General features: G+C 33.0%; 1 protein-coding gene across 12 annotated transcripts in view; it reads left to right on the top strand.

The window, feature by feature from the left end:
* Window positions 1-17181, top strand: part of LOC105334383 (neuron navigator 3) — a 157743-nt gene that overhangs the window by 51569 nt on the left and 88993 nt on the right. The window contains exon 1 of one of the 12 annotated variants that reach the window (XM_066071829.1): window positions 4607-5429. The exons of the other annotated variants lie outside the window; for them this stretch is intronic. Within the exon in view, the coding sequence (XP_065927901.1) occupies window positions 5367-5429 (63 nt within the window). The 5' untranslated portion in view covers window positions 4607-5366. Of the gene's footprint in view, window positions 1-4606; window positions 5430-17181 lie in introns of those variants that run through there. 12 annotated transcript variants of the gene reach the window in all.

Consider the following 17181-nt stretch of genomic DNA (forward strand, 5'->3'; position numbering starts at 1 on the left):
ACGGTTCATCAAATGTACGAACCCTAAACTTAAGATTATAAGAAAATTACTTGTATTTAGAGTCGGTTAATCATGTGATTGCCATGCAAAATGATCAATAACTGTAAATAATGGATGACAATTGAAAGAGACAGGAAGTACATTATAATATCGCTACCTTGCAAATGAATGATTAAGAAAAGGCTCATCAAGTTTTTTTTGTTTTTTTTCAATTTCATCATTCGGTTCATTTAGAACTGATTAAGACCAAATCATTACGACTGCTGTAATTACAACTTGCAGTATTGACCATGAAGATTAGGTACTGCTTGATTACCTGCAGCGAGCACATAGGAGCATATACACTGATCCGTTCATCAGAGGGGTAATTAAATAACTAACCTGCTGGAAAAGCCGTCATCCAGCCAGCAGGGTGCCATTACCGTTTCTCCTGATTAATGAATGACTGCTAGTGTGTGGTGACAATCAGAGTCTAATTATTTCTATTCAACTTCTTGATTAGCTCCAGGAATTGTTTTCAGCTTCTCAGACTGATACACAGAAAGAGATTTAATATTGTTGAATTTTGAATACCATGGGCTACCTTTAGAGAGTTTCGTAATCAATAGTCAGGAATATGGGAAATCTATGAGGATATATTGTTAGGGTGTCTAATATGCTATATTGATTATTGAAAAAATAAATGTTTAAAATGGATAAAAACAAAGCCTGAAAATCATATTTTCGAAGAATTGGGAAAAATGAGACAATTATTTTTTGGGGGGTAAAACAAAAGAAAATAAAGGAGGGAAAATTGTGCTTTGTCATTGTTTTGGAATTTTGATGGGGATTGCCAATATCCATTACCCCAGACAGCAGCAAACACATTTTCTGGACAAGTCTTGTCAAATTATCTCTACTTTTGGCAACAGTTTGAAGTGACAAATTTTCGACTGAAATGGTTTCCCCAGCACTCACTGTCTTGCTGATCCCCCCAATTGTCTTAGTCATGCTCAGCAAAAGGTGGTTCGAGGTCAAGCCAAAAGCAAGGGGAAACCCATAAGCAGGCATCATCATGGCAATTAGGGCTCGATTATTGGAGAGAAGATTAAGGAAGATGACTAACGGTTCCTTGCACAGCATGGACAATATGGTCATGTCAACTCAGGGAGTCAATATTTGTAAGGAAGTGACTCCTCTGGTGGAAGTTCATCAAATGTGGGCCTGATGCTTCTCCTGCAATGGTTTTATGATTGACCACAGCATGGTCATGAAAACGTCTTTAGAGGGCTTTATATTGGTGGGGGGAAAAGAAATTAGATTATGATGTGGACGGCCAGGGATTTGACTATTCAATGTGTAATTGGCATACTCATTAGGAACTATAATTTAGGTTTCTGAAGACAGCTAACATTCACACTTGAATTATATTTGGTTGATCAGGCACCATTGTGGTCAATAAAGTCTGACATAAAAAAAGAACTGAACTTCAACCCAGTAATTAATAAGTGACATAAAATTATATATATGATACTTTGATCCACCCATTATGAATTGAAGTTCTTGGATCCACCTCCAAGTAATTACATTGATCCTCTACCTGCTGGTTGTAATTGAGCTGCGACTATAACAGCTGTGCATTCTTCTTCCCCATTCTCTGCAAACATTGCACACTGTTGATGCACATTCTGATTACAGATCAAGATAATCTGAAGACAATGGTGATAATTGCTGTGTAGTTTTATTTCATTCTGGGGCAAGCAGGATACAGCAGACATACCTGTAAGCGGGTTACAAGAAAACTGAAAAAAGAAAATCAATAAAGATATTGTATATTTTTATGCCTTTTAACAAGGACCATGTTGGTATGGTAATTGAAGCATTATAGTTTTACAATGCAGTAAATGCCATGATAAATGCTTTGGCAGCAACCAACAAACGCCATTATTTCTTCTTATTTTTAAGCTCAACATGCAGATTCGTCATAATAACATTATGTGCAATTTGCGGTTTTGTGGTTAATATACAAATTAGCTTAGGAACATATCAATTATAAAAATCAGTGGGTTGCAGATAGGTATCTTATTTTGGAAATGTTTTAATCTCAATGTGCATTAAGTGTTTAATAGCACTCACAATTCTTTTTTTTCATTCCGTTGTATGCAAGTTGAACCTACAACATGTATATAGTTACATATCTTTATACACCATTGGAATTAAAAGAGAATGTAAACTTTTTCTCTTGTGGAATGCTCAAAACTCCAATGAGGAGGCATTGCATTTACTTGTAGTTGCATCGAAAGACAGCTGAGCTAAGTAGTAACCAGTACATGTATGTCTGTGTGTAATATTGTCCTCCTCCGCATGCCTTCCATTGTATCGTAGAAATTCCAGACCTGTTCCTCATAGCAAATACCAGTACCTTCACTTGTAATAATTATTGTTACGTACGGATGTATACCTGTCGGCAATGTCTAGTTATGATGACAGATCCGGGTTTTGTGGATGAAGAACATAAAACTGTCAGTCTGTCTTGGGAATTCGGATTTTCCAGGAAACAAAAAGCAAGATCTCTTATCTGACAATTGCTTACCACATATTGTTTGAGGAACTGAAGTAATTGTTACAATAGATCATTATTCTTTCTAGCAATGCCCCTTGCTGATTCATTAGCATTTGGTCAGGCAGGGGGTGTAATTATAATGGAGTGTTATTGTATAATTTGTGGATTCTGGGAAAGTTTTTACAATATTATGTAACAATTGGTATTCGAGCTTATTAAAAATAATATATGTATAGTTGAGCAGTTGTAAAATGAAAATATTGCTAGCACACAATAATTTGCGATTGGTTTTCACACAAGATATTTTTTTTTATCATGAAGTTTGATTATCCAAGCTTTTAGCTGATCTTTCACTGTGGAGTTACAATTTAAAAGTGATGATATCCTCAAATTTGTAAAAAAAATGGTTATAATATATGACTAAAATGAAGAATCTTTATTATTAGTATCAAATAAAGAAGCATGTTTTACTGTCCTTTAATAAATAACCCAAATTTCCTGTATACTAGCTATTTTCATGAATCTATTTACTTATTTCTCACAGTCTCACAGAATAGTAAGATAATCTTTACTGGAAAAAAAAGTTTTTTAACATATATATTAAGATAACTAGATTTTTTCACAGATCAAAGGCGACTTGACTCTATTTTTAATTACAATGCCTTTGATATGATGCCATAACGATGAAGTCACTTTTTGATAGACAGATCTCTGGATGATCTGATGTTATATGATCTGGTAATTAATTTATTAGCCTTTTATCACCCCAAGTATAGACTCCACTCTTGATGGGACCACACGTTGAGAGACGGGATTTTGAACATTAATATAAATCTGCATCATGTGATGGAAGCGTCTTTGAGAAGGCTTTTCCTGTTATTGTTATGTAATATGTCTGGTACATTAAAGATTTAACCCGATGCACACAGACTCCCCCGCCAGCCAGTGCAGTGGTTTTATCACATAATTGGGCTAACATGTTTATTAAATCTCCTTGATCAAATTTAATAAACTGTTGATAAGAAGAGCATTAGCCATAGGGTGTGTGTGAAATTTCATACAGGAGAAAGTTTTAATCTGCTGTGTGCATATTGCCCTTTCACGCCCCTCATCCATATTAAAACATCCAAACTCCCAACACAGAAAAGTTTTCTGTTTGTATAAACGTTGATTTACTCGGTCGTATTTTGCAGCCTTTAAGTCTAGACCCTCTGGTCCATTTATCAACCACAACAATGGCTCATGTAAGTGACCATGGAGCAAACCTGTACTCCCTTCCCCTAATGAATAAACGTTTTCACCCACCAGATGCAAGTTTTCATCCTGTCTTCTGCTAAACAGATCTGCTTTCTCTTATGAGGATTTATAAAAGGTGTGTGGCCAGTGTATGCAACAGAAGTGTTGTTTTCTTCAAAACTTCTTCATCAATTACAAGGTGGAGCTAATTCAGGTTTTTCTTGTGTATACATGATTTGTTTTCAAGATTTCGTTTTATCTCTGTGTGTTTTGTTTTTGGCTATGGAATTACCTCACTTTACGAGTTTTCATCCTGTAGTTTGAAAGTTGTGCAATTCAATGGCGTGTTTGAGAAAAATATCTCGCTTGTTTAAATCGGATTCATTTATTAACATTCATAGTTTAAAATAACCCGCAAGTTCTCGTTGAAACAGTTTATCCACAAAAGGGGATTTCAATATTTGCTGTCTGACACTGTGTGAACTAAACAATTCAATGCGATGGATATTGGAATCCTATGGAATGGTCATTACATTGATTGCTTAATGTTTTGATGGTCGTCATAATATTTGTTGATTTTTCTGATTCCTGACACACTTGTGTGTGATGAAGGGGGTCATGTATTGATCAAAGCCCATTACTGGACCATGAGAAATATTAGATTACATTCTGGACCCATAGCCATTAATTCAACCAAATGTCCCCCAAATATTGGATACTCTTATGACAAATCATTAATCCATACAATTTGTGACTCAAACATCTGAGGAATTCATCTAAAAGAGAGCCCAAGTGCAGTCATCAGTTTAATGATAATCTTTTTTTTTGTCTTGACGCTTACCTAAAATCTTTCAGAGTTTGGAGTGGGATGTTGTTCCCTGGTTTGCACTCTTTGTAAAGGATCAGGCATCAATCGGAGAGTCAAGGGGACACAAATTTCTATCAGTGATTGGATTTTTATGTGCATGTGGGGTTTTTACGCCTTAATGGAACGCATCTGTTGGAAAATTCAAAATATGACTCTTATGGAGAGAAGGGGTTATATGCACTAACTGTTTAACGGCAGACCTTTTAATTGCCAAACTCTTCAGTCATCAAGTCTTGAGGTTTGTGTACTCCCGAATGAGATAGAATTTTTTTTATTTATAAACCACTTGTTTTAAAAGGCGCAGCATATATATAAGTTTCGCTCTGTCCAACCCAAGATTCTGTTACTGCCGCTGACTGCATTTGTTTTTATCGTTGTGGCATCCTGCAAATCATACGACTTGCTCTGCTGCTGTTTTACCTTGAGTTTTTATTGAGGCGGATAAAGAATACAATGATATCAGACATTTATGCAGGTGTATATAGCTAATCCCATTATGGGGTTCTGATGTAATGTTGTGGAACATCTCGCAGAAGGGGGACCAAAATACTCGCTCAAAGTCAGCAACATGTAACTTCTGTGCCTCTTGACGTTTTTGACTCGCAGACTTTTGGATTTTATTTTTGGAGATGACCTTGATTCCTGTTCTTGACATATATAATACTTTGTGGAATTTTTAATTTTTATTCAGTGATATAGTTTTTATTTCGAGCCGGCATTATGGTGCTGGATTATATCATTACCGTCTGGGATGCGGCAGAACCCAAAACCTACAACTCCAAGGTAAGTTGAAAGAAGAACATGCCCCTGAATGAAAAGTTGTGACTATGGCTAAAATCGATAAACATTCAGAAGTCTTGAAAAAAAAACTGACATCAATTTTTCATCAGATGAATATCATCTTCATCTCTACTTACAGCACAATATACCACCAATTATTTCTTTTTCAACTCCACCTTTAAAGTTAACAGTTGCTAAGAACTAAGCTCTTTCAGTGCTAGATAGTGCTCTGGAAGTAAATTCTAAATTTCTAGATGTGGTATATTATTAAATCATTGCAATCAGCTTGAAGCATCCTGTGTGAAAGGTGTTTCGAAGACCTTGCAAAAATGGCAAAGGCATTCTCGTCCATCATTGGTCAATCTTGGATGACATTAGAAGATACTTTGTTATATAATCTATTCTAAATCAAGGTAAATTCATGAAATTGCGTTAATCAGTCTGAGTTACCTAATCGTATTGATCTTCAAATGTCTGCATCAGATCATATTGATCTCTAAGAGACCCCAAGTTCCATGTTGTTATTTATCATTAATAACGAAATGGAAGAAACAATATGTGTAAGATTGTGATGTAAATTTGTATGGGATAGACACTAACTAGGACTCGTGTGGGTTGTAAAAACGAAGGATTAAACAACAAAGCTATAGTTATAGCTTACATTCCTAGCATTGTGTATCACCTAGAAATTCTAAAGGGAAAACATGGAAAAATTATAAAAGCAATTTTGGCAGCACGATAAAAGCCCCCCAAAACACTTGTGAACGCATGACACTGTGGTATTTGTTCGATAATGCCAGCATCATCTGAGAGTGAAAGCGTAGGAGTTGTGTATTGGAGTTGCGTATTTAGAATGGATTTCTCAGAACAATTGAATTGATTCAAGCTCGCATAGTTCAGTGAGATCATAGTTTTCATGAGTGAGTGTCTTGCAGGGTTACACACCAACTCGGTTTCAAGGATCGTTTGAAATGACTCTATATACTATAATATACATTATGTGAATTAAATGCATGTGTCATGGGTTTTTTTGTTTTAACTCGTTTGTTTTAAGTAAGTCGTTTGATCAGCTTTTTAAAATTAACTTTGGCTTAAGTTTGAGGATAAAATGATATCTTAATCATCTTAATGTTTCCCAGTTTGAATATCCAAAGGTTACAAAATGTAAAACTGAATGCTAGTTCATTGTACATTAGATTTTATCTGTAAACTGTTGTAGCGCATGATTGATAAATAATGAATAAAAAATCTAATTTCCGCTGAATATACAAATGATCAAAGCAAATGTTCGTTAAAGAGTAATATTTTTATCTCGAGATACATATATTTCCTTGTAAAAATCAGATTATACTGTTTTGATCTAGATAACGTGATTTCAAATACATGTGCCCTAATGTAGATTGTGAGTCAAGGAAGACAACTCCATGTAACCTTCCAAATGCTTTGGTTAACTTGAGGAGAAAAATATTTATCTGTTTAACATTTCAATAAGGTCAGCTTGTGCAACTGGTATGGTGCGATATTCTTTGATCAATTATGTCATACATAGAGCAGATGTCTTCTGGAAGTGGTTGATGGTATTTAATGGCCGGTTTTTTGGTGTATTTAAAATCTCAAAAGTACCTGAGCTGCAGTTTTTTGGGGGGAGCTTTTCTTTGATTCGGAGGGTTTTTTGCTGTAAGTGAAGCTAAATGTAGCATTTGTAATACCTGATAATGCGGGGAATTTTATGTCCTCATTTGTTATGAAGCATGAAGGAATCGCTCTGTCTCCTCCATGGTGCTCCTATAGAAGTGCACCTTGTACTCTAAGGCTAGAACTAGGTGCTATTCGTGGAGCAATAAAAATTATCAAAGAAGTTTATAGTGTAGGTCAGGATTCTTTGTTATCTTCTTTTTCAATAATTCCCCTTGCATTTTTAGAATGTTCCCGCATTAAATGATGGAAGAACTCTTTAGTATGGTCTGAGATTGATTCAGGTCGTAGCTTTTGGAAATAACCTGGTGCATTGTTTGATTGTTCTTTGAAAATTTATTAGAGCTTTTTTCCAGTAAAGAATTGTAATAGTGAAATTAATCTGACAACAGCTGCTTTGTTGTTTGGAATTCAACAGTTGAGTCCTTTGAAATATTGCAATAAAGTCATTTAATTATTTTTCAAATTAGTTCGACCTCAATGAATTCCAATCATTCAGTGCCTATGTTGTATAAGAGTAATACATATAAACTGAGAGATGAGATATGTATTGTTCAAAGATGATAGGTCCAACCTCTTTTAATTTTGATTAGTATATTTTTAATTCTTTTAAACACATTGTCTTGCTGAGAAGATGATAGAACCTCATTATCCAACCAAAGTTGAGTTCTTGCAGGCCTTTTTTGCAATGACACAGTTCTGTCTCTCTGAGTTTTAATGAGTTCTAAACATTATCCATATGCTAGCCCCTCTAGCTTGTAAGCTAGATATGTGCTAATTGTAGGAAGTATGTAGCTCAAGTTGCAGAACTGATCCAAAGATGAAACCTGTCATGTTTTTCCTGACTTTGAAATGGAAAAGTGGTTTGAGAGTGTTTTATTAAGGAAAAGGAATATTGAAAGAACTTTAAGGAAAGGAGGTCAAAAGGAAACAGAAGCGTCTGAGTTTTCTTGGCCGAGATTGAAGGTTTCATTTATTGAGAAAGTTGAAATGCAGTTGAAGTTATAATATCCCTAGAGCCTTGGAAATTACTTAATTAGAGTACATCAGGACCGAAAATACATGTATAGCCATTCTCACATTTGATTTCAGTCTTACTTTTCTACCGTACAGTTGCACTTCGATATCTTGAACACTGATATCTTGAATACATTGGATATGTCGAAGTGATTTGTAAGTCCAGACCACTTACTTTTAAAATTTTTTATCTTTGATATCTCAAATACTCGCACATCTCAAAGTTTTTAAGTAAACAGTGTCATCTAGTTCATTTGACTGTACATATGCCTTTGGTTTTGAGTCTTGTATCTAAATTGAACTCATCTTGCTATATGGCCCCAGACTGATTTCCACTCCTACATGTATATCATACATGTGACATTACTGTGACATTGCTCAACCAATTTCAAGAGCCAATCTTGATTTTTCTTAGCAACATTTTGATTGGATCAAAGATCATCTATCAATGGTGTTAGGGGGCTTTTCTGACATAAGATCAATTTTTCCCCTTGTCCATTCCTGTTTATCCTGAAGTTTAGAGCCCTGCAAAAACACAAGGAAATGTCCATTAAGTGGAGTTTTTGCTGCTGATAATAGCCATTATGATGTGGCAGACGTCATTTTGGAGTTGGAAACAGGGAGCATTGTAAGATCAATGTGTATCTGCAGCGATTCAGACATCTATGAGTCTCAGGTGAAGAGAGTTTATAGCTGAGAAGTTGTCAAGTTTGTCAAGATCATTTTTCAGTGGAGTTGGTACTCATTTGAGTAATCGTGAAGTTTTTAAACTTTGATACTTGAGATTAAAATGTATAAAAAATTTGATGTGATTTTGGTTTTGGTTTTTGTACCTGTTAGAGACATTCTTTTCATCCAGCCTTCGGCATATCGGAGTATCAAGTAGCATTATTTCCTGGCTATTATGCTCGGGATCGCCCTTCAAAAAAGCTAAAAACCTACCTGGAAGTGACGTCACATACCGTATAAATAGTGCTCCCACTGCGATAAACACTCATATTTTTTCTGGCGACATCGGGACATGAGCCCTTGTCGGTTATATGGTTATTGCGGTGTTAATAAATTTTCTAAGACGTGGCCTTAGGTGCAAGGTTTGTAAAGCCTTTGAAAACGAATTAAATCTACCAATGACGAAGTCTTGGTTTGAAAGGATTGATAATCCGTGCATTTCGCTTTACACATGGTTCATGTGGTTTTACAACTCAAGTTGTACAATACACGTTGTGTATTTGTTGAATGCACGATTAGAACACGCTGTGTTCAGAATTTTGTCGTGAATATATTTTACCGCAAGTTTTACAGTACACGTTGTGTATTGGTTGATAGTACGTTTATAAAACACGTTGTGTTCAGAACTTTGACTACTATAAAAAATTTTACACCGCAAGTTGAATAATATACACGCTGTGTATATATCAAATAGTACAGTACAATTAGAACACGCTGTGTTCAGATTTTCTTATGGTTTTATTGATCTCAATATCAGGGATATAAATGAGACAAGAGATGGAATTTCTCTTAACTGCTGACTGATACTAGAGATGATTGGTTTACGAACTATAATTTACAAAATGTAGTGCTCATAGTAAAATGACCAAAGGTCTGAAGTTTGAACAAAATAACAGTCGGGTTAATAATACAACTGTACTAAATCATGTAGGTGAAAGAAGATGTCAATTTAGAACATCTGAACAGGCTGGTGCAATATTTTACATGAAATTAATGTTGGTTTATTGATCATGAAAAAAAAAAAAAAAAAAAAAAAAAAAAAAAAAAAAAAAAAAAAAAAAAGAAGTATTCAAGGCATCAGTTTTCACATGATTGAAATAAGTACAACTGATGATATCAGTAATATAATTTGGTGTCATTGAAGACCAAACAAGAAATTGCACAAATGAACTGGAATTTATTTTGCTTCTCAGAGCAATACATTGGCTGTGAAATGAGAAGCTTACATATACATATGTTTTCTATACCACATAATATATGGTGTTTTCAAGTTATTGTCACAGAAAAGATGATTGTCTGCATTACATTTATTTATATTACATTGTACAGTCGAAGTTATACATGTTGTGAAGTTTGGAAGAAAGAAACTTAAAATCTTGGAGAATCATAAATTTTTTGAAAGACGAACTGATTCGTAAAATATTAGAGAATTAAATTTATCGCTGTTTGGAATGGGTGCAAAAGACAATTCATGCAGTGTTTTGAATCGAATCAATTGTTTGTGCAGTTTTATTCAGATATAAAGTTTGAGTTAAGAGTTATAAAGTTTGACTGAAGTGACAGTGAATGTTGAAAACAGGAGTACCGGTATTGATTAAAAAATTTGAATGAAAGACATCAATATGTATAAGTTAGTAATAGAGAGAAATCAAACAAACATTAGGATACTTGACTTGAAAAGAACTTTTAAAACAAGTACATGTACCGGTAATATACATGTATTCAGTCAAATAATTAATATGGTTTTACTATTTAATTGTTTTTTGCATCCATAATTATTACAAAAGTCATAAACCTGCACATCATTATATGATTCATGGGGATGATTTAAGGAACAAAGAACCAAACATTTATTGACTTAGATGATTTGATTTCAGACACCATACATGAATTTATTTTAAGCTAATTTAAATGAAGACTTCATGGAAACTAAGGCTTGATAAGTATTTTTATGACAATGTATGACATAAAGAAATGAAGTTGTTTGATACATTGCTGAAATCCTGAGATATAATACAAAAGAAAAGGTTCAGAGTGAAAGAGGATCAATGTGATCAGAATGAAAATCCAGAAATATTAATACAATGTTCACTATAACCCTATTTGTTTATAACAATAAACATTAAAACTTATTACCAAAGTATGGTACATGTTCAATTAGATTGAAATGAAAGAGTATGGTATATATTAAAGAAAGAGACTATATGTGACCATCTTTTATTTCTATCCTAAGAATTTGGTGAATTAAACTTTTACCATATGTCATGTAGAATTAGATAAAAGCTATATATCGTGAAATGCAAGCAATTTTAGACCAAGACAAATTGTCAATGGAGATCAGTTGTTTTACAACCTTCCTCTTTAGGGAAAATCCAGTGATAAGGATTATAAATGTAAAAATACATCTGTAATAGAATATTGCAATGGAAGAGATATAATTGAATGGTAAATTGGCCATAAACAGTTATAAGTTATTGAATAGAGTATTGAATATACAATATGAAACATGAGAATATGTTTGATTATATATTTATAGAGACACTGAAATTTGATTTTTTGAGATTCTCTTGATACATGATGGGTTACATGAGTAACTTTAATTTGGAATTACGATACACTAGCTAGCACCATGTTTACAATGTTCATATTGAGAAAAAGCAAAGAACAAACTGATTTTCATACATTTATTATATACTTACAATATATGTATTAGTTGATGCATTGGAATGGTTTCCAGTATATGTGAATAATTATTGATTATCTCTTCAGAACTTATCATCATAACTGAAGTCTTCATGAAAAGACAAATGTTACATGTATTTACTCGCTAATGGTGTTTAGTATATATGATACTACAAATTTAAAACAGATTTTAGAACGTTTCTGGTAATATTCAGAATTTGAATCAGAATAGATTTGAAAATATTAACTTTACAGATAGACATTGTGTGAACATTAAGCCAATAAGGCTATGTAGTAGCTGCAACAGAAAATTAAAATGATGGGAAAAACTTTTAAATATTAAAGATGATTGAATTTCTTTGCAAAAGATTGAGAAAGTTCTTTTTCTGTATTTTCTAATTGTGTTATATTGATTGAATATATGAATTAACAGGATTTATAATTTCGCTTATTTCATATTATGAAATTTGATTATAATAAGTTATTTCAAGATAGTGATTGTGTTTCATCATATCACTCGATCAAGGAACAAAGATATTATATTACAATATTTACTATTGAAGAAATGTTTACTCATATTTAGCTGCTGGCATATATGTAAATAATGTTACACTAGATATAACATATCTGATTCATAAATTCCAAGAAAGATTACAGGGAACACATTTGTTCCTGTTTTATTTTTTGTCTCTTTGCCAGTGGGTGAATTAATGAAGACTAGGCGAATTACAATGCCCTACATTGTCTCTATGAACAAAGCTTTGTCTGGGCAAGTTTTAATTGGGACAAAACTGTTTACAATCTAAGAAAATAACATGGGGCAAAAATAGTCCTGTTTACAGTTCCCAATTGTTGGTCTTATTGTGATTACATGAATATAGATATATTGACGAACAAAAAATGACATTACAAAGAACTTAATATTAGATTTCATATCTTGTCATAAATTGTTAATACACAAAAAATTAATGTCATACAATGTTCCCACTTTATAGGGAAAAGTTACATATACTCCATGAATATACATGTATATGTAAATAATAGCTAGATTGTTTATAATGATACACATATTAGATTTATGGAAAATGAAATGTGAATTCCATATATTCTTAGAGAAAACAGTACCTAGCTAGAGGTTAAAATCTTTACATAGGTCAGTTATATTAACTTAAATCATATTGAAGATATAATTATCAAATTTAGAAAAGATTGCAAGTTTTGAAATTAGTTTTCTTAAAACTAATTAATTCATGCAGAGTTTGGTTGTACAGTGTATTAATATATCAAAATGGATGTGTTATGAAAGATTAGCATTTTGATTTTCGTATAAATACCACATACCAGGAAAGTCATTGATATTGATTTAAGAATTTTCAAAGGAAGGAATGTTGATGTTCATGCAGACATCAGACAAGATTATACCTGACATCCTTCTGTACACAAGTGAATACTATTTCTATTGCTGATAATATCTAAAGTTTCAAAGAAAACTTAACTTATCCTAATATATAGCTATATGAGCTAGACAAAATAGGACATACATGTATATATAAATATGATTTTAGTTTAAGAAGAATGATTGACATATAGGTAATTCATGAAGAGTAAATATTTTTCTGATCAGAGGGTCATTGTACCTTAGTTATGTTGCAAAACTTAATCATACATGAATATGATACTTTATATTCAAGGAAGAAAACATTTGTTTTCTACATTACATTGGAAGCTAGAAGATCATACATTTGATTACATTATAGCTGTATTATAAGTGTATATGTACCCTATATATCAGACAGTAAAATCTGACATTTCAATGAATGCAATTCATTCTTTTTTCTATTAACATCTTACAGACAGAAAATTAGATATAGTTTGGATTTTACAAACAATGTATTTTATTTATATCACAGAGAAATGAGGCAGAATGGTTTTAAAACGTTATTTTCTGAGAAATCATGCAGCCACAATATGGACAATTATTAAAGAAATTGGTGGGGAAAATAATGGGTACATTTGATGTGTTTTGTGGCTAAGATGATCAAGCAATTTTGTGTTTCCACATGATGAAACCAAAGTTGATTTATTAAAATGGTCTATGTTTATTTATATCATTGATTGAGAATCTTCTCTATTTGGAAGGATTTTTATTTATTGTCAAATACTTTGAAGATGCTACTTGATACTCCGATATGCCGAAGGCTGGATGAAAAGAATGTCCCCCTCATCCAAGCATTCCCCCGGATGTGATGGATGAGGGGCATTCTTGGAAGACAGCCTGAGGCTGAGGAGTATCAAGGTTCCCTCCCTGTATGGGTTTTGAGAATTGTTTATCCCACCTCAAATTAAAATACATATTTGACAATAAATCTGCTTTAAAATTATGAGTGTTTATCGCAGTGGGAGCACTATTTATACGGTATGTGACGTCACTTCCAGGTAGGTTTTTAGCTTTTTTGAAGGGCGATCCCGAGCATAATAGCCAGGAAATAATGCTACTTGATACTCCTCAGCCTCAGGCTGTCTTCCAAGAATGCCCCTCATCCATCACATCCGGGGGAATGCTTGGATGAGGGGGACATTTTAGTCTTAAAAGTTTGATACTTGATAATTGCGTGAATTTGTCATTGAAATCCATACTTTAAACGTTTATGATTCAAAGGATACAGTACAGTACTATAATGATATTGAAATTCACAAGAGACAATTAATTTCAGTTGTAACCTTAACCGTAGAATCAATGTGCCCATTACATGCACTTTGAAAAAATTGAGATAATGTTAAGACCTACACAATTAAGTTTTTCATGTTGAAATGGATAGGTGTAAACTCTAAGTGAATGTTTAATATAGATGAAATGCACTGATTTTTTTCTTCTAAATTAAACTAATGAATGTTTTTTTTTAAACTGATTAAAAATAAACAGAAGTAATAAGTAATATGAACACCTTAAATGAGAATTCTTTTAGAAAAAGTTAAAAAACTATCTTCTTTTCCAAACTAATTTATGTTACCTTGAGAGAAAGTGGTGTTTTCCATCTTGCATCTGCATACAATTTTACAGAGCATTTTCTACACAAATTGATCAGCAATTTCAAGTGCCAACTTGAAGATGTTGGCAGATGCACAAACTTCATTATTTGATTTGAAGGAACTTGGTTTTTATCTTTTCTGCCCTTTTTTCATTGATAAAACAAGTTGCTATTTTCAGGGAAAGCAGTTTAAAGGCTGTAAAATATGCGATGAGATCAAATATAGGGCTACTGTTTATAAATTGAAGAAAATACTCATAAAGTTTTTTCTGTCCTCTGAAATATTTTCTGATGTATTGCATCTTATGATTCAGAAGTTCTTTTTTTTTGATAAGCTGTCCATTTCTCTCAGTTTTTATATACAATTTCATAAGTCTCTAAGAAGAATGCCAGATCATACAGTATATTTTGTTAATTAATCCTCTAATATATCACAGTCACAGTCAAAGTTTACTGAAAAATAAAAACCCAAACAAACATCTTCACTTTTATTTGATCTTCAGTAACACATAATTATTTTCAGGCTAGCATTGTGCTCCAGAGGCCTTTGTTCCAATATCATTTTGATATGTATCAGCACATTATGATTTTTTTTAAGGTTGTTATCACATTAAAATACAATCCTGTGTTAAGCCACAGATGATATGCCGGAGAGATGAGAAGGTTTTTTCACACTTACGTGATAATTACTAAAGGATTTCATAGGATTGTTCTAGAGATAACGGTCTATCAAAAGGGAGTGCATCAATGCATTTCATATTTCTTCTTGATACAAGGGGGTTGAGATATCAATGTCGAACCAGATAACAGATTTATTGAGAGCAATGGTTCCTTCCAGATGCAGCCATTATTTATGTATGCTTTAAGCAGACTTGTATGTTCTTATGTACAAGGTTTCTGCGAGATGATGAAGTTCTAGAAATAATTGTTTCCAGGTTTTTAGGAGTTTTTTTTTTCTTTTTTCAAAAAAAGTTGAAGCTGATGGAGTTTAAAATTTGTTTATGCAGCCCTTTGTCTTTCATTATTTTTTGTGCATCATAAGTTGCAGCAACTGTTCAGAGGAAAATGGAACCCCAGCTAGTGCCATGTGCTGCTTATAAGCAACCATAAATATGGTTTTAGTTCAGAAAAGTGAAAATTGGTAAATTAAGGGGCATTTAGCGATGTGCAAGAACCTTCTTGTCAAATTCTTTAAACCACAGGAATTTTTTTGAATGCTCTAAATGCTTACTATAGTACTTTTTAAAAGCTTTTAAGATTAATATTTATAGAAAAAATGAAATAAAAATATGCTTTCAATTATTCGGAAACATGGAGGTTCATTTTATCAAATAATTTAGCATAGAAAGAAAGATTAAGATTTTGTTGGTTTAGGATTAACATTACAGTTCATCACCTTACTTAAAGTTAATTGAGCATGAGAGTGCTTATTTTAAAGTACAACATGCAACATAAATTTGAATTGAAAATGAAATCTTTGTTTAATTATTTATACTGTCTAATAGATTGGACATGACCTACATTTCATTAACTGGATATAAAGAAGATCCTATGTCAATCATTTGCATCTTCTTTGCTTATCATGTGCTAAATGTTCCAATCCTTTTCATCTTTGACAATTAAAGTAGACAGGACACATAAAATGAGGAACCGATAAGGGTATCTAATCAGGGAACTTTTATTTCAGGATGCAATAATAAGGGCAGCCTGAGTGAAATGTTTTATCTATGGAACTGCTCCATTGTTGCTTACACTATAATGTAAGTTGTAAATGAGTGGAGAACATATTTTTACAATGTATGTTAAACAGACATCCTAATCTCCGCAAAAAGACATCCTTAACTCGTAAAACTTCTTCCTAACTAGACAGGTAAACTGGTTGCTGCTTCAAACCCGGTTCTTATGTAATCATCTAGCTTAATAGAATTGGTTTAAGTTTTTTTTTTTTTTTTTTCGAATTTTAAGTTCTTTTGGTTATGTTTCAGTGGAAAAAGTTCATGTAGAAATCTGCCAGATTTTTTTTCCGGAGAGAAGAGATAGAGGCTAAAAGTTAGAGTGTATAGGAAGTCGTGGATAATTATCATTATTTGAAAAGACAGCTGTTGAAAAAAAGGTCCAGCAGAAGTCGTGGCTTCTTGCCAGGTAGATTCATGGAAAATGATTGAATTTGCAGTGAGACTTCTTCCTCCTGTCTCAAGATTTCTTTTAATGCAGGAGCTCGTTGAAGCATCTATCATCCCCAAGAACAAGCTGGTGAACACTTTGAAATAAGATCCACCAAAATACGATGTGAATCTTCTGCCATTGATAAAAACGAAGGCTTCTTATTTTTTTTTTTTTTTTGGCTTTTTTCGCTGCTTTGCTTTACTTTTCCATTCATATGAACACAAAAAGAGGGATGAATCTTCTGAGGTTTACGTAACGCTCAAAAAAAAAAAAAACCACAAGGATAAAATTTGTATGCTCATGTATATCACCTGAGTTTTTTCTGCTTTTTCTTCTTTTTTTTAATCATTTTTTTTGAGGAGAAACTGATTCAAAATAGAACAATGGCAGAGAGAAAGTACCTGGAGATTTGCATGCAGCCAAGAGACGCAGGAACC

The sequence above is a fragment of the Magallana gigas genome, chromosome 9 (assembly GCF_963853765.1).
Source record: "Magallana gigas chromosome 9, xbMagGiga1.1, whole genome shotgun sequence".
Classification (NCBI taxonomy): Eukaryota; Metazoa; Mollusca; class Bivalvia; order Ostreida; family Ostreidae; genus Magallana; species Magallana gigas.